The 17,346-nt window shown below is 39.4% G+C and overlaps 3 protein-coding genes across 5 annotated transcripts; 2 read left to right on the forward strand and 1 right to left on the reverse strand.

The window, feature by feature from the left end:
* The first annotated feature begins 319 nt into the window (after positions 1-319).
* On the forward strand, positions 320-2,556 carry LOC132789524 (uncharacterized). Its single transcript, XM_060797586.1, has one exon. The coding sequence runs from the start codon at positions 547-549 to the stop codon at positions 1,591-1,593; it is 1,047 nt and encodes a 348-aa protein (XP_060653569.1). The 5' UTR covers positions 320-546; the 3' UTR covers positions 1,594-2,556.
* On the reverse strand, positions 1,664-17,337 carry LOC132789523 (myotubularin-related protein 14). Its single transcript, XM_060797585.1, has 6 exons — positions 16,672-17,337; positions 5,502-6,286; positions 3,887-4,525; positions 3,651-3,824; positions 2,313-2,711; positions 1,664-2,252 (listed from the first exon to the last, which is right to left on the reverse strand). Exons 1-6 carry the CDS (start codon positions 16,786-16,788, stop codon positions 2,117-2,119), a joined length of 2,250 nt encoding a protein of 749 aa, XP_060653568.1. The 5' UTR covers positions 16,789-17,337; the 3' UTR covers positions 1,664-2,116.
* On the forward strand, positions 12,150-14,333 carry LOC132793124 (glucose-induced degradation protein 8-A homolog). 3 transcript variants are annotated; one of them, XM_060802802.1, is made up of 3 exons: positions 12,150-12,553; positions 13,440-13,581; positions 13,649-14,333. In XM_060802802.1, exons 2-3 carry the CDS (start codon positions 13,479-13,481, stop codon positions 14,179-14,181), a joined length of 636 nt encoding a protein of 211 aa, XP_060658785.1. In that variant the 5' UTR covers positions 12,150-12,553; positions 13,440-13,478; the 3' UTR covers positions 14,182-14,333. The 3 variants fall into 3 exon arrangements, with proteins under 3 accessions (XP_060658785.1, XP_060658784.1, XP_060658786.1); XM_060802801.1 differs by having other exon boundaries at positions 12,154-12,553; positions 13,465-13,581; positions 13,649-14,331; XM_060802803.1 differs by lacking the exon at positions 12,150-12,553 and having other exon boundaries at positions 13,433-13,581.
* Positions 17,338-17,346: the final 9 nt, after the last annotated feature.

Below are 17,346 nucleotides of genomic sequence, written 5' to 3' on the forward strand. Positions count from 1 at the left end.
AACAATCTTTTTTTACGAGATACTAGAATTCCGATTAAGTATTTTGCAATGCCAGATCTATTGCTTCTACATTCAAATTTGTCTAACTGAAAAAAATACCGCAAAGTATTGCGAAACTTGTTCTGTCAAATTTGCCCAACATATTGTACACATAACAGTTTTAAAAAATGTAAAATTCACAAATGTTTACACAGTTATTCAATTTATTTTAGTGTCCATCTCTAATATTCGTTAATTTCGATATATATTGATTGGTAAACTACGTTTGCGATATTGACGATAGTTGCATAGCGAGTAGTTATGATAATATCAGAAATGTTAAATAATAAGAAAATTGTAAATTCAGAAGAAAATATCTAACAGAAAAAATTAAATTATACAGACTTTTTGTCTAAACACTGTGCGACAGTATATTAGGGAATCTTTTGCAGTGTTGCACCGAAATCGATAACAACAACACTTGTGACTATCGAAGGTCGGTGTATACGGATAGAATCTAAGAAATAAACATTAAATTAAATTATTAAATGATTAAGTCAAAAAAATATGGACAAACAACTGCCAAATAGAAAACCAACTAATAAAGATGGAAAACAGGATGTCACCCAAATGGAACTCAACATTTGCAATACAAACTCAAACTCGCTAGTTGTAATAAACGATCTTGAGCTGCTGACTTTGATCCACATGCATCCATTTCTAGTCTGTCCAGCTGTGCGCGGTTTCGGCGAAAAAGATTATGAGGAATGGGGTTGGCAACAGATAGCCAAGAGATTCAATGAAAGCTACGAGGGACTTCAGCTCAACACACCATTTACCGTTGAGGAGCTGCAATGGCGTTGGGAGATGCTACGACCAGTGTGCCCCTTGCTTGGCAAAGCTTGCGGTAAAATACCCGAGAAACTTTGGTTCACGGTAAGCAAAATCAACAAAATGCTTGCCACGAAGCCACGAGTGATTGTCAAGCCCATGACTACCGCTCAGCAGTTTATCCTCAATCAGCTGCCAGTGATGGAACGCTTAACGTCTGCACAGCGACAGAGTCTAGAAGCCGAGGTGCTCGACGCCATCTTCACACAGGAGAGAGATTTCCACTTGGAACCTTTAAACAAAAGAGCCCAAACCATTGTGCAGAGTCAGTATGAGGATTTTCTTAAGACCATTGGCATAAAGGAGCTAGCGACGAGCACATCCACATCCTCTGTGGCCAACACCAAGACCACTCCAGCTGCCGTCACTATCAAGACTTATCCTGCTAACAAAAGAAAACCTGCCAATGATGGTAATCCTTCGAGCTCAAAAAATATTCGGCTCATCGATAATAAACTTGTTACTATCGAAGGCCGGGAGTCTCTGAGTAAGCAACTAGATCAGACTTCTATTACATTACCGGATATCAAAAAAGAAGATTATTCATTTGAAGCAGAGGAGCCACTTATCATAGAGGCCGGAACTAGTTCATCCGATGAACAGAAATTGCGTTATGTGCCCCTGAAAAGCGTCAAATATTACACGAAAAAGGTTCGCGTGCGAATAAAACGTTTGAATCTGAAGAATCACCAAACCCTGACAAGAATCAATGAGTTGCACTAAGAAAGCAACCGAATTTAGTTTAATATCAAATGCACAATATGTTTATTTAAAAAAGATATTACTATAAATTACAACTTAGAGCTATATTGTTTAAACTGATAAGCGAAAAGAACAGAAAATCTAGCAGGGATTGGGATTCAGAGGGAAGGGAAAAAAGGGACATTGTACTATATGCATGTTGTCTATATTGTATGCTAAGTCCTGTCGCCATTTTACAGTAAGGAACTCTTGGCATCCAGTTTTCGTTATGTTTTATTATCGTTATCAGTATTATTAATTTTTATTTTATTATCAACAAACGTAAATAATCAACATGTCTACAAAATACAGTCCATGGTAAAAAAAAGCGCAGCACTAACAATGAAAAGAACTAACAAACAACAAAGCCACACACAAGGCAGCGGCAGTCAGTCAGTCAGCATTTGGATGCGATGTTATTGCGATGTTGATGCGATGTGGGCCGCCTGTGGCATACTTCAAAATCAGATAGATGTGCAGCGGCAGACGGGAGAGAGCGGTCAGTTCAAAATAGCTGATCCGCCAGATTGCCAATAAAGGTGGCCAGGTTCATTGAGGAGCCTTCCTTGAATTTCAGTCCAATCGTTTTGCCATACGCCTGTATAAAGATGGCGCGCACAGCATTCAGCCGTTGTTTGCGTCTGCAACGACAAGGATTATTGATTAGGATTATGACATTAATTGTGGATTTGTGGACTTACAAGTTGATGCATTGCTTGCTGGCAGCTGAGCTGCCGTTGGCCGCATCCTTGGAGGAACCGTTGACGAAACCGTGCGTGTTGTTACCGCTGCTGTTGCTATTGCTGTTGCTTGTATTGCTGCTGCCACCGCCGCTGGGATTGGGATAGACGCCAGTCATGTTGTTGGTGAGGTTACAGTGATAGCCATTGCCGCCATTGCACATTGGAATGTCTTGTCTGTCTGCCAGCTGTGGATGTTGCTGATGCTGCTGCGTCACGAATCGCATCATATAACTGCCATTCATCACCGAGTCAATGGATCCGGTGTCCGTAACCACTTGCCAGCTGCCATTGGATGAGGTGGACTCCTGACGCTGGCGAGCATTCGCTCCGGGCACCGAAATGGGGCTGGTGCGAGAACTAAAAGAGAAAACATTTGAGATTAGCATTAAATTTACTTTCACTTTTGCCTAAATATAAGAAAACTTAAAATAAATCATTGTCTTGTAAAATACTAAAAAAGGATTACAGCGATATTTTTAGATTAATTTCTTATATTCTTTTTCACTTTTGCTTAAACTAAGGCAAACTTAAAACAGCCAAAGAATTATAACGATAATTATATGTATTCAAAAGTTCTTTGTCACTTTTGTGTAAGCTAAAGAAAACTTAAAAAAGGATCATAAGGATAAACTAATTTTTTATATCAATTTCGTTCATTCTTTTTCACTTTCGTTTAAGCTAAGGAAATCTTAAAACAAATCATTGTCTTAAAACAACCAAAAAGGATCGTAACCATAATTATATAGTATATTAAAAACCGTAAATATAATAATTATTTTTCTTTATTTCGTTTAAGCTAAAGAAATCTTAAAATAAATAATATATAATTTGAAAATAACCAAAAAGGTTTATAACGATAAATTTGAAAATATTAAAAATCATTCTTTACCATTTTCGTTAAAGCGAAAGTAATATTAAATTAAAACATTATCTTCAAAGAAAATAATCCAAAAATTATGATAATGAATAAGTAATTTTTGTTTAATCTGAACTGCATTCTTCTGTGTTTAAGTATAACAACTTAAAAAAAAAGATTATTCTTGGAGACAAAATCCAAAAGAGATAAAAAATTATGTTTTTTTTTTGTTGTATCGTAGTTTTAAGTGTTTAATTAAATAAATATCAAAATCATAAGTAATTACTATTTTGAAGCATAAGATTTCTAAAAATCAAACATTTTTGTAAAAAAATAAAACCTTAAAATGGTCACATACTAATTTGTGTCACATACTTCTTTGTTAAAAGTAATAAATAATAATATTCTCATATTTATGTTCCTTTAAATAATGTGCTTACCGCTTGGGATTGGGTGAACGGCTAGTGAGCGGGTTGACAGCTGTGGCTGCGGTTGTTGGCGTTGTGGTTGTTGTTGCTGTTGTGGCATAGAAGTTATCTGTTATGGACATATCACAGTTGGAACAGTTTGAGTAGCTATCGTTGCTATCTTGATCGAAGGCCAAAATGTAATCCCTGCGAAATCAAAATTGTAAATAATCATTTTCTAAAAAGTTAGAAGCCAAGTTAAGACTTACTCCTTGAGTGGCTCGTCGTCGCAGCAATCGGATTTGATGACAATAACGCTGCTGCCGCTGCTGCTGGACGTCTTGGTGCGCTTGCGATGCTCCACAATGCTAAACTCCTCGTCCGTGATGAACTTGAGGACGTGAAAGCAGAAGAACATGATGTCCTCGCCGCGTTTAAGGCGATCGGGCAGCTGATGACCAAACAAATACCAATCGTAGGCGAGTGTCAAGTACGCCATTTGCAAGGCGTTCAGTGAGTGATGGATGAGTCCATCGGCCCACAACGATAGACGCACCAGGGAGACGAACAACGGTGTGCGATCCCAGCCGCTGATGCAGTGTATCAGCAGGCCGGAGTTATCCTCCTGTATGTATTTGAGTGTGGCACGCAAATAGTTTTGCGTTATGGAAACCAAATCCCAGTCACGGTATTCGGGCCAAATAATATCGATGTCGGCGGCGGGTCCCAGATTGGGTATATTGATGTTGGCATCGTTGAACGATTGCTTCCAGTTGTAGTGAAGATTCTTGGCCATGTAATTGTTGTCGCGGAACTTCTTGAAGAACTCACAGCCCGGATACGGCAGCGATAGCAGATTAAAACCCTTGTAATGCTTGTTCGGATCGGCCTTCTCTGAAGAGGAGACACTGCAAAAGAGGAAAAGAGAGATACGTAAATTTTAGAGATTAGCAAATAGAGTTGGAATCCTCGAAATTTGTTTAGTTTACTTCGCTTTCTCTGCTTTGAATTTTCATGTTATACTATTATTCGCTTCTTAGATCGGTTTGAATTTAAGAATTTAAAACTAAACAAGTATGAAAGCTACCGCTATTAATTTCGACTAAAAGCAAAACAGTGTGGTATTATTCTTAAAATATAATTAAGTAATTTACCACAAAATACAAAAATATACCAAAGGATATAATTGGTACATTGAAATAGTACTAAATTCATAATATACCTGTACAAAATATACCAGATTGTCAGCCTAAGCAACTAAGATCCGTAGTAACTAGGCGTTTTTCCAAAAAAAAAATAATAATTTCATAAAGATCTTCACCATTGTTTTTAAAAACAATAGTTATTATTTTATGTACCAAAAATTCGCTATTCTAGCTTCTAAATTCTGCATGCAAGAATAATAAGTGCTATCGAAAAAAATGATATATCTATTTCTTATACTCTCTGAGATCTAGGTGTTCATACTGTCTGCCTAGACAGACTGACGGAAATGGTTATATCGTCTAGGCCGTTGACGTTAATCAAGAATATATTAATCAAGTATATATATTTCCTGAAGGTACAAAGTTATAATACCCCTCTACCCTATGGGTTGCGAGTATAAACATATCCTACCTAATTAATTTATGATATATAATATTATAATTAGTAAGGCTGCTAGTCATTTAATAAGGTGTGAGCAGTTCCAATATAAATGAAAATTATAATCCTTGTGTAAAAGCTATAACAAATTGAATTTTATAACAGGCCTTATATTTAAGTTCATTCTCTTCATATCTTGGAGCCAGTTCTTTTTAAATATGATTTGGTTGGTTTATCAATTATTTTAAAAAATCGAATACCTATATCTATTCGGTTTGCAGTCATAACTATGAAACTTACGCCATGAAGTATTTGATTTTACGATTCTCCACCATGAGATCCACAATTGTGGACACATTTAGCGTGTGCAGCAGCTGAATGTCACTCTTGATGACCTCGTCGTAGCTGAACTGCGACTGTGACTGATCATTGATGTGATTAATCAGCGATTCGTCTGTGGAATCCGCGTCGTTCTCCTCCCCATTGGGTGCCGCATAGTTGCCACTGAGGCAGTCATAGGCATAGTCAACCACTTTGCGGCCATAAGTCTCTGGCATCACGGAGAGCGTTGCTGAGCGGCAAATATACTTGCCACGATACATAATCACGGGCACAGCGAATCTCTGCCTGCATCTGGCATATTTTGCCATCGTTACCAGCTCTCGCATGCGCTGTATATCGTATTGATCCTCATAGATGGTGTTGTTCTGCTGAGATGGCTGTTGCTGTTGTGTTGTCGCCGGCATCGTTGGCGTTGGCTGTGTTGACGGCATCTGGAGCGGATTGGCGAACGTCACAAACGCCTGGATGCCCACACCGGCAGCATTGTTAGTGCTGCCATTGCTGCAGTTGCTCCCAACGCTGCTGTTGAGAGGCGTCGCCGTTGCCGTGGTACCGGATGAGCCGCCTCCAAATATTCCATTGCTGCTGGGTATCAGTGTCTTGGCCATGTGGCCATGCTCATATTCGGGTATGAGTATGCGTCCAGGATAACGTGGGCTCAGCAGCCCGTTCGTGTTGTCCAGCTCGATGAGACTGTAGTCGAGTTTGTACAGAAATTCGCATTTTTTTGAGATGCCATACTCCTGCAAAGCGAACAGAGAACAAGTTCATTAACCGATCGTAATGAAATTTTCAGGAATCATTAAAATAATGCTTATTTAGGTGCGTGCCAAAATTAAACACTCTAGCGCTAAAATAACGCTTGCAATTTACTTTGAAAATAAATTGCCAATTTTTCTCATGTCCATGAGATCAAGGTCGGACAGCCGGATTAGTCTACAATACTCTTCATCCGTTCGGTTAGCGGGTATAAACAATGGATGAGTATAATGAGGAGATAGTCCATAAATTATGATCATTTATTGGGGCACGCGTACTTAATTGAATACACGGTAATCATCATCGTTATGATGATCGTCATCAGTGCTGCTGCGGCTCAATTAATCGCAATTGGCCCCCATTTGGGGTTATCGTCCTTATAAACGAAACGTGCGAGTAGCCGTGAAATTATAATTTCCTGTCTGATGATAAGTACAAATTAACAAATTACACAGAAATGTTGTAGCTATAAATTGTTTATAGCATTATTGTTGTTCCTTGCATTAATTGCAGCTTTACAACTGGTTATCGCATTCCATTCACTTTAATACAAATCAAGATACTTAAATCGCAGTTAAAATTCCCAAATTCTGGCAACGCTCAATAAATGTGTATGACCCCTTTGGGCACACTTAACTGTAGCCACTTAGTCGCCATATTGATCAAATTTAAATAAAAAGCGATAAATGCATAAATAGCTAATGATTGCAATCAAATGGCGTCTACATCGTCGACAGACAAATCGATGCATTTATTAATTTCAATCTGGGGAAAATCTAAAGGTTGTACAGCTGCTAAAAATAGCACGCAACCAGTCCAAAGGGGTGAGGGGAGGTAGGTCGTCGTTTTGGGGGCTGCCTGCCTGCCATCTGTCCCAGACGAGACAGCAATAATAAGAAACAAATACGCTAGCACACACAGACACAGGCACAGACACCAAAACCTTGACAGAAATGGATGCCGTCCAAACAGGTTTGTAATACACAACAATAACAATATGAAAAAGCAAGCAACAAAGCATAACAAAGAGAAATGCGAAAAAATATACAACGTCGCTGCAAAAACTGCGCACAACAAAAAATGCCAATTGCGGCGAAAACTTAACAAAACTAGCGAACGAACAACATACCAAAACAAACGTAGCAAGACAAAGCACACATTCACGCACGCATACATGTGTGTGAGCGAAAACTATGCAGAGCGAAGCAAACGAGCAAAACAACTAAAACGCAATTATCAGAAGCCGCGGTATCTGCGCTGCCAGTGCTTGCGTGCCTGTAGCTGTGTGTGTGTAAGTGGGTGTAGGTGAGAACTCAAGGAGAGAGCAAGTTTGCGGTGAGAAAGTTAGTGGGAGAACGTCAGACACGATATGAAAGGCGTTTTGTATAGGCAGCAAAAAAGAAATGGAAATATTGTCAAATTTGTATTTGTATGTATGTATGTATGTTCTTATCGTAGTTATTAATTTTAAAGATAATCTATACGAAGACTATCGCAGGGTAATGCATACTAGTTTGTTGTTGTTTACATTAGCTAATTGAACGTCAGCGTCAGCAGGTCCAAGTATGCACAATGCTTGTGCCCACTTACAAACATTCTTGTACAGTGTACAAAGCAACCGATGGGCTGTAATCGCGAGAGTGCTACTTGCGAGAAAGAGACAGATCTGAGTGTGAGCACACGCACACTAGTAGCGTATACTTTTACATTTACACGTGCATATGTGTGAGCAAAAGTCTTGGCGTTTTATCGGCAACTTGTTCGTTCGCGTTCGCTGCCAGTGCGAGCGAATAAGACAATTCGGGGGTTGGGGATTGGGGATGAGGAAAGGGGATGCCTGTAGTTGCTGTTGATATTGTTGTTGTTACAAGCAAGCGCAAGCACACAGACAAAGAGAATATGCCATGGCGTTGTGTGTATTGAACTGTGGTTGCTTGTTGTTGCCGACGTCGTGACGTTGTACTTTTTGTTGTTGTTGCACATTTTGTACTGTCGCTGTCGCGGTCGCTGTTGTTGTGTAGTGCACATTTGTGTTTATTTTCTTTGTAAGCGCAGCAGCGATACACACAGCATGCAGTTCGTTGTGCTTTTTTCGCTGTGCGCCTGTTAATAAGGCGCTGTAAAACTTAAAAACAACAAACAGACGCGCGCGCGAAAGCGAAATAGTTTTGCACAAAAACTTGTTAAATAGTATGTACTCGTGTATTGCTGTTGCGATTACATTGCAATAGTTTTTGCCGCAATCGTAACCACAGCACAGCACAAAGCAAGCAACGATCAGCAGCATCACATTTGCCGCTACTGCCATGACCCAAAAAAACAAATGTAAGACGACGAAGGCTGCTTTGCTTTGCTTACAAGGCGTTTGCTATCTCTTTCGCTCGCTTGCAGTGTTGAACTCCTTCTGGCTCAAGCAATGCAGTTTTCTTACAAACCCGGATTTTGAAGACTTTGCCAGTGCTGGGCAAGCAGAAATCATCGCTGCAACCGCGACACAGTTATTTTTTCAGTCGCGGTTTCTGCAACCCAACAACAAACAAGCAACCAAGCGACCAATCAAGAAACCAACCAATACCAATACCAATAAGCTAAACACAGACAGCAACAACGACAACGCGACAGCGCCAATGACAGCGACAGCAACAGCGACGCCATGACAGACCAAGACCAGGGCACCAGCATGAACAGCAACAGTAAAAGCAACAGCAACTGCAGACAAGACAAGTCAAAGAAAAGTGCAAAGAAGAGCACATAGAGCGAACACCGAAAAAGGCAGCATAAAAGCAAAGCACATGATGTAAATAAAAGTCTCGGTTGGCTTCGCTGGCATTTTGGCAAGGCTTATCACGGATTGCATACACAAGCATACATTTACATACATATATGTACATGCATACATATGTATGTATGTACATGCATATTTGTTGTGAGTTCATGCATATTCATCATCAGTGCTTGAACACGGAAAATGGCTTTTCTTGAATGAATTATTCAGGGCGAGCGACACTGGAAACAAGTTCATATATCAGGCACTCACAACAGGCCACTGACCACCACACCTCGACAACATGCATTCTCTGCAGTTGCGTTATTTGTGTTGTTTTTTTTTCTCCAGCTGCTGTTGTGTTTACAAGTATTTTGTTTGTATTCTTTGGTGTTTTTTAGCTGCTCTGTCGTTCAAAGACCCCAACAGCCAGCAGCAAAAGCCCCAGCCATGAGTGCGATAAAGTAAACATGTTTTCGATAAACGCAAAAGGTGGTATCGAAATACGAGCTTACTTCCACGTAAATCGATCGCACTAAAAATACGATATTCATGTTTTCGTTGGCGTAATTGCAATAATTGTGTACATATGTACATAAATATTGAACGAGCATTTCAAATGCAAATTGACAAGGCAACAACAATGCAAACAAATCTACTCGTTATGCCGGAAGCTGTGGCCACACTTGAAAATGTTTGTACAACGCTCACAACATGAGAGATTACCGAGTACCGTATAATTAAATGGCAGGCAGCAAAATGACAATCTCGACTGTGTGTGTGTGTGTGTTTGTGTGCGTAGGCTGCTGCTGTCGCTGTTGCTAGCAGGAAGAGTTGCTGTCAGCCCACCCATACAATCACACATATACACACACTCACACTGTTTCTTCTTCCATTTTGGAAGCTTGCCGTTCGACTTCGATCGCTGCTGCCTGCTGTTTCATGCTCGCCTGTCAATCAGTTCATCCAAAAGTCTGTCAGAGGTCATTGTCATTGGCGTGCTCAAGATGACCTCCGCAAGTAACCGAAAATGTAATTGTAAGCCAAGTGGAATGTAATTTGATGCACACAGCACAAACGAATTTACATTTATTTGCAAGTTACACTATGTCTCTCTCTCTCTCACTCGTTGCTGCTGCCGTCACTAATGACGACGACGCCATTTCAATTATTATCGATTTTATCTGTCCGTCAACAGGCTAGCAGGAAGCTACAGTAGGAATATCGTAGAACACAGGAGCAGACCTGGGAATTCTGATTACCACGCAACGTCCCGTTTTCCTGGGGATCAAAAATTATAATGCAATATGCGGAATCAGCCAGTCCGTGCCTGGAAAACACCAGGAAGCATTGGAAGTGCATCTCAACAAAAAAGGGAGGCTGCTGCTGCGTTGCCAACTAATCAAATCGAACGCTACGTGGCTGCATGTCCAAAAGCTGCAAGTTGATGTCGCCTTGTCGCGTTTCTCTCCCGGACATGCGCCCGGGCTATGGGCTATGGGCAACTGACAGCAGTTGCAATTACGCCGTAGAGTATTTTCCATTCTATGACAGCTAACTCGCATTTGCTGTGCACCTGTCCCAAGTGTCTGCGGCACGACCCACGCGCGTCCGGCAACAGTTGCTAGCCACCACAAACAAAGCGATGCAACAACAACAGCAACAACATCAACAACAACAGCAATTACCAAAAATAAAATAAAGAAAAGAGTTCGACCAATCCAAGGCCAAGGGATATTATGTGCAGTGCTCTCCCCTGCTAAAGTTCAACATGCAACAGGCAAACATAAACGCCATGAAAGCATGCAACCCTGCCGCACAGTGGGTCGAATGCGACATTTTGGTAATCGTATGCAAATATAATTTAACAGACACATTTGTGTAAAGTAAAAATTTAATGTCATAAATATATAAAAAATAATCGTATGTATCTATATTTAATTGATAGTTGTTAGTTATTAACTTCTGTGTACAGTAAAAATTGCTCACTTCATGAAAACCTTTTTTAATCGGACAATCGTTTCGGTTGTAGGTTTATTATTATAGTTTTTAAGGCAATTTCTAATTTTTTGGTAGGTCATTAGATTTTTTTATAAATAGTAGTTAAACGTTATCAAAATATTCATGATTGCAAAATTTACTGTCACTTTCCCCTCTTATTATCATTTATTATATAAGAATTTTAAAACGAGAAACAGATATATTGAAATCAGAGCAGTGAACTTGAAATGAAATTATGTTTTATTCATGATATGTCAATGACAGTTTAATTATATATTTTTGAAAATAATTACTCAATTCAATAAAACGTTTCTTTGTTATTATCTTTTTTTAATTATGTATATAAAAATTAAAATGAGCCAGAATTTTATAACGACAAAAAAACATAAAAGATGAATTAAAAAAAGAGGAAAGCAAACTTGAAAACAAATCATAATTCAATCATTAAGCAAAGGGCTCAATGGCAATTGGATTAGTTATTATACAATTCGTATCGAGTGTCATTAATCTGTGAGCATTATATAATTACATAAATATGCTTTCAAGTGTGACAATCGAATAGTTAGATAACGAATTATTCCAGTGATGTCACACAAATTTAATAACAGTGTGTACCACTGTGCGTCACAGTCATTTACCGTTGCAATTCGCTGCGCTGGAAACGGCATCAGAGTTGGTCGGCATGTTTGACTTATGCGCGCCTGTTCACCGTATTCCAAAGCGCCCACACATCGACACGTCAGCGACGACAGCTGCAGTCGCAGCACAGTGGGGCACAAACAAAGACGCAAAGCAACACACGGCACCCACACAGGCGCTGCCATACGGCACAGGCGCACAGCAATCGGCGAATGCAGTGCTAGACACAAGAGTGCAAGAGACAATTGTTCGTGGGGGCGTCCTGCGCACTCGAGACGTCGCGTCGTCGATTTAGTGAGGCAACACTGTGCCCGGGACTCGATTCTCGTCTGCATGCAACCCCAAAGTGCAACACTGCGCTGTTGCTGCTGCCGTTGCGTGGGCGGTACAATGCTCAAAACGACGTGTGCAGACTGGAAGCGATTTTGGATTTGCCAACCAGCCAGGAGAGATACACAAAACGGAAAATAGCTGAAACGGAAAAGCAGCTGCAGCTGCAGTCCATAATCACATCCGCATTCCGTGTTGTCACAACGTTGTAACGCACTTCTCTTCTGATTGCAAAATAATCGCATTATTTGCAAAATATACACAATTTGAAAAAATTAGCAAATTTTGCACAACTTGATTAACAGGATTTGATTCTGCATGGAGCTGCAACTGGAGAACACATTCCTGGTGGCATTTGTGGCCGGTCTGTTTGTGGAAGTGATTTGCATGCTCCACTTAATGGTTGACACTTATGATGTATTCAGCAACCTGCTGGGCAGCATCAGTGTTTGGTACAATAGCAACTAAAGCAGTGCACCCACAACAACAATAACAACACCACCAACAACAACAACAGGTGGGTTTTGTGCAGTGTGCAAAAAGTCGAGAGAAAGTGAAAAAACGATTTGTCTATATAGTGTTTGTATATACTATACTGGTTTATTTTTATCTGCAAGCAACGTTTCTATTTTGGCGCCCATACGATAACAAAAACACACACACACTCACAACACACAGTTGCACTTGCTTTTGCTTGGACTATGCCAATGTCATTGGGCAAGGCTGCTTACAAGATTACCAAAACGATTGCAATAAACAAATTGTTAGTCAAACAAAGTAAAAATTGCAAAAATATATTTTTTTTCTCATTTTTTTCCTTCCATTTTTAGTGCATTTAAAGTTCAACATTTAATCAGTTGTCGCCTTGGCAACTGATTAAAATGTGGTTTTTAAACAATTTGTGGCGTGAAAAATTAATCGAGCACTTTAAACAGAAATAAAAATTCATTTTTCTAAGAAATAAGCTATTGTATTGTTTTTATTTATGTACATATGTGCGTTATATTTTTGTATTTCATGAATAAGCATGTTGTGTTTTACAGAGCTCATAGTCTGTTAAATATCATTTGGCATTTAACATTAGCATTGTAATGTTACAAAAAACTCTGTCATCCAAATGTTAATAGATTTTTTCATATTGAGTGCCCATGTTATTCGCATCTTTCAGCCTGCTAAGTAACATTTGACAGTCATGTTAAAAATTAGCATTAAAATTTTAATGTTACAAAAGATTCTGTCACACTTTTAACATTTCTGTTAACAGTTTGGGATTGAGTGCACTTGTTATTCACATCTTACCGACTATCTTAAATATACTAAACATACCTAATACACGCCCATAAACACACCCCAAGTTCATTATCATTAATCTTTACGATAGTGGCTCTATTAATAGTGCGAAGAGCGTGCTTTCTTCACCTGTTGCAGGTGCAGTAACTGTTATGGCGAGTAGAAATCAACGACCATTCTGGGCCAATCGCATGAAGAGCTATCAATGCAAGCAGGCCAACATTAATCGGCTAATTATGAGTTATTTACTGAGGGGTTGGTATTATTAAATACTACATACTTTCTTCAGAATAATCCCAAATTATATTACCATCGTTGGCAGAGGGCTACAAGGACGCATCGCGCTCGTTTCAAGCACAAGCCAAGCTTGAATCGGGTGCCAAGTTGGACAGTGCGGAGTATCGAAATGCAGTGCGAGCTGGTCAATTGCAGTATGCCATGGAGATGGCCAAGAAACTATACAAAAAGTTTGATGCCGACAATTACATGTACTTTCACATGCAGCAGCTGCAACTCTTTGAAATACTCCGTCAACGGAAGAAAGCTGAAGCAATCAGCTCGAATCCTGACGCAGCAGTGAATCCTTCCCCACCACCAGAGAAGCTAACGGGCACTCCAATTGCCGACATCTGGTCGTTGGCAGACAATAGTGATCTCGACTCGTCCATATTGAAGCTCGAGGAGACCAAGAGCATGGAGCCTCGCCTGGTGTTCCTTATCAAGCTTATTCTTTGGGCCCAGAACAAGCTCGATAATGAACATGTGTGCATCGATCACATGCGACAAAATTTCGAAATGGATAGCGTTGGCGATTATGAAATGGAACTGATGTGTGCTCTGCAGCACAGCGTTTAGATCAATGAGATGAGGACTAGGCCTGAAAGGCGATAATGGTGTCTACTGCAACTAAACAAATTTATATATTTACATAAACATACGAATACAAATTTTTTTTGTTTTTTTTTTAGATGTGCTTAAATATAAATGTTCGAATTTCTTGATGTGTAAAAAACGATCAATTGGTTTTATTTCTAAGGGGTTTGAGATAATTTTACAAAAGCAAGTAAAGAAATCTGCAAAATTCTATGATAAAATAGCACCATAAAGACTAAATCTTAAGAAGATCGGATTATCTTTGTTTTTTAAGTTATTTCTTGAATATTTATTCCAATTCTAAACTTCTACAATTAGTTATCGTTGAAACCTGTTCTTCATTGTAACATTACAGCAACTAAGTCTCAAACACCTCTCAGTTTATTATCGGAAAGATAACTCCATTAAACAGTCGAGGCGTGGAATGAATTCTTATTTTTATGAGCATGACAATAGCTTCTAGGTATTTAGCTTGCAATCCATTCGATTACGTAATTCCTCCGAGAACTGGAACTTTGCCCTGATGCACAGTTCTGATTCAACGTGGCGCTTATTATTTATTAAGCAAACTTGAAATAATCCAAGTCGCAAAATGGCCTGGTCACGTGCCTACCGCAATGCTATAAATAATTTACTCTCCCAATAACAAGCAAAAAAAGTAAAATCAAATTAGAGAACAAAGAAACAATATGAGCTTTTGCAGTAATCATTTGATATATATAAAAGTACTGAAATCATGTGGGGACCGCAGTTATCGTTTATGATTAGAAATTGCATTGCGGTCATTTTGCAAATTCATCAAATTTCTACGGGTTGTTTGTTGGTCAGACACCAAAAAAAAAGTTGAATAATAAATTCGAAATAACGTTTTTCCTAAGTACAAGTCAATAAATAAATAAAATAAATACGTCATTTCGATTTTATTATTCAACTTTTTTTTGGTGTCTTACACACGTCCAACCCGTAGAAACTTGATAAATTTGCAAAATGACCGCAATGCAATTTGTAAATTCGATTGGCAAACAGAATGTTATCGATATTGAGCTTAAGCCTGATGCACCTTAAAAGGGTTGCCACCTAACAGAGCTTTAACATGACTTTTGTCTCCCTTGCTCTTATCGTCCCAATCTTAGTGTTGCGCTTTCGTAGCGTTTGCTTACGTTTGCGCTTGCGTTGATAAGGAAATACTTACGACGACGCGCTGCTGCTGTTGCTGTTACTGATAAGCGACAAATGTGTTTGATAAACGAAGCAAGCCAGAGACAATAAAATAAACAACACATTGCCAGGTTTAGAAATAATAACAATAGCAACATTGTAACAGAAGCGCAAACATTTTGCACTCTACAAAATGTGCATTGGACGTTTATTTGATTTTTGTTTTTTTCTTTGGCAATTGATTGTAAACCAAACGATTCGTTTATCAGTTTTGCGCTGCAGCTGAACAAATGCACAAAACGTGTGAGGTTACGTGCCAACTTTTGTAATAATCGTTCGGGGAGGGGGAAGAGTAAAGAGAAAAAGAGAGAGAGAGAGAGAAGAGGTGGGGTTGGGCACACACGTCGTATGCCCTAGCTAAGGTATTTTTATTGTTGCCAAGTGTTTGCGGTTTTAATTTACAAGCATTAACTCTCGCTCTCCCCTCTCTTTTCAACTGTCTCTCAATTACACACACACACACACATATAGACACGCGCTTGCATAGAACCAAACCTTTGTTGTTATTGTTGCCGGTTAACAGTGGCGACCTGTTTACACGGCAGCATGTTAACATCGCCTGTTAAGGATGCTACCGTTTTAATTATTTATTTAAAAATATTGATATAACACACCAATAATGGGCAGCCGCCAATGAGGGGAGGAGGGAGCAGACAAATTGCTCAAGTGCGTGTCAACGTCGTTTCAATGTTGTAACTTGAAATGAGGGCAAAGAAAAACGCACGAAAAGTCACACGGCACGGCATGTCAAGAGTAAAAGGCGGTGCTTAAGATTACCTAAAGACAGTTACACACATACATACATACATACATATACATACATGCACATTATGTACAGTTACATTAGTATGCACATTTGTAGCGAGAGATAGACAAATACGAGAGAAATGAGTGAAAGTCTTAAGACGCGGCGCTCATCGATTTCTAGTCAAAGAGGGAGGGAGGTTGAGAAAGGATGATGATTATGGTTGCCATGCAGGCCGTTAAAAAAAAGTATCGTTTACTCCAATTTTGGCTGCCATTTTGGCAATAGCATTTTTTTGGGCGCGGCCATGCAAACTTCTTCGATGGAGCGCAAAAAAGGAAGTTGTTGAAGTCTCTAAGTACGGCACAATTCCTTCCTAACCCTAAAGCTTCAGTCACTGTTATATTGGGCACTGTTAAATGCGCTGTTAATGCGGAATTTGACTAGTAAATGTTACGGCACGTGCAATGTAAAAAATGTATGTCAAAGGCAAAAAAAAATTGACTTACCGCTGACCCTTCCTCAAAGGCCGTCGCCTCGAATGATTTTTTTTCGAAAATTTCTAATAGATCGTGTAAATCCTGCTGTGTCACATTGACCATTTCGTTTCGCGTTATGCTGCACATTTTTGCGGAGCTGCATTTACCGCACGTTTTGTGTGGGTGTCACGCACACTTGTGTGTAAAATTCTATTTGCGACACGCACACACACGTACACTTATTTGCAAAGACACAAAACACACACGCGCACACACAGAAGCAGAGCACAGAATCTCTCAGACACTAACACACAAGCAAGTAAATGCCAAAAATAGTAAGATGTATTTATTTAAACAAATTCTTCTTTGCACTTTTTCAATTTACGTTTTAGCCACGACTTTTATTTATTGTTGCTATTGTTTTTTGTCTACTTTTTGCGATCCGTTTTCAAGTTTGTTTTGTCAACGCCTTGTTGGGCACAAACGCGACGTCACCAACTTTGTTGGCCGCGACGTAGTCAGCATCGAATTCGGCATCACCGTTTGCAAATAATAAAAGCAACAATTGCACACACACACACGTATAAAATGAATTTAAATTGAAATTTGATTAATTAATTACGCGCTAGCGTTTGCTTTAATTACGACGTAAATCGCGCACACGGACCGAAAACACACGTTTGACACACGGGACTGTTTCTTAAC

Source organism: Drosophila nasuta, chromosome 3, assembly GCF_023558535.2.
Source record: "Drosophila nasuta strain 15112-1781.00 chromosome 3, ASM2355853v1, whole genome shotgun sequence".
Lineage (NCBI taxonomy): Eukaryota > Metazoa > Arthropoda > Insecta > Diptera > Drosophilidae > Drosophila > Drosophila nasuta.

Excerpts from the sequence above, each read along its gene's own strand:
- LOC132789524 (XM_060797586.1), top strand. The coding sequence starts at position 547 with ATGGACAAACAACTGCCAAATAGAAAACCAACTAATAAAGATGGAAAA.
- LOC132793124 (XM_060802802.1), top strand. The coding sequence starts at position 13,479 with ATGGCGAGTAGAAATCAACGACCATTCTGGGCCAATCGCATGAAGAGC. Across the intron at positions 13,582-13,648 it reads TATGAGTTATTTACTGAGGG|AGGGCTACAAGGACGCATCG; the intron begins GTTGGTATTATT and ends CATCGTTGGCAG.
- LOC132789523 (XM_060797585.1), bottom strand. The coding sequence starts at position 16,788 with ATGTGCAGCATAACGCGAAACGAAATGGTCAATGTGACACAGCAGGAT. Across the intron at positions 3,825-3,886 it reads GACGACGAGCCACTCAAGGA|GGATTACATTTTGGCCTTCG; the intron begins GTAAGTCTTAAC and ends TTGATTTCGCAG. Across the intron at positions 2,712-3,650 it reads CGTTCACCCAATCCCAAGCG|TTCTCGCACCAGCCCCATTT; the intron begins GTAAGCACATTA and ends TTTCTCTTTTAG.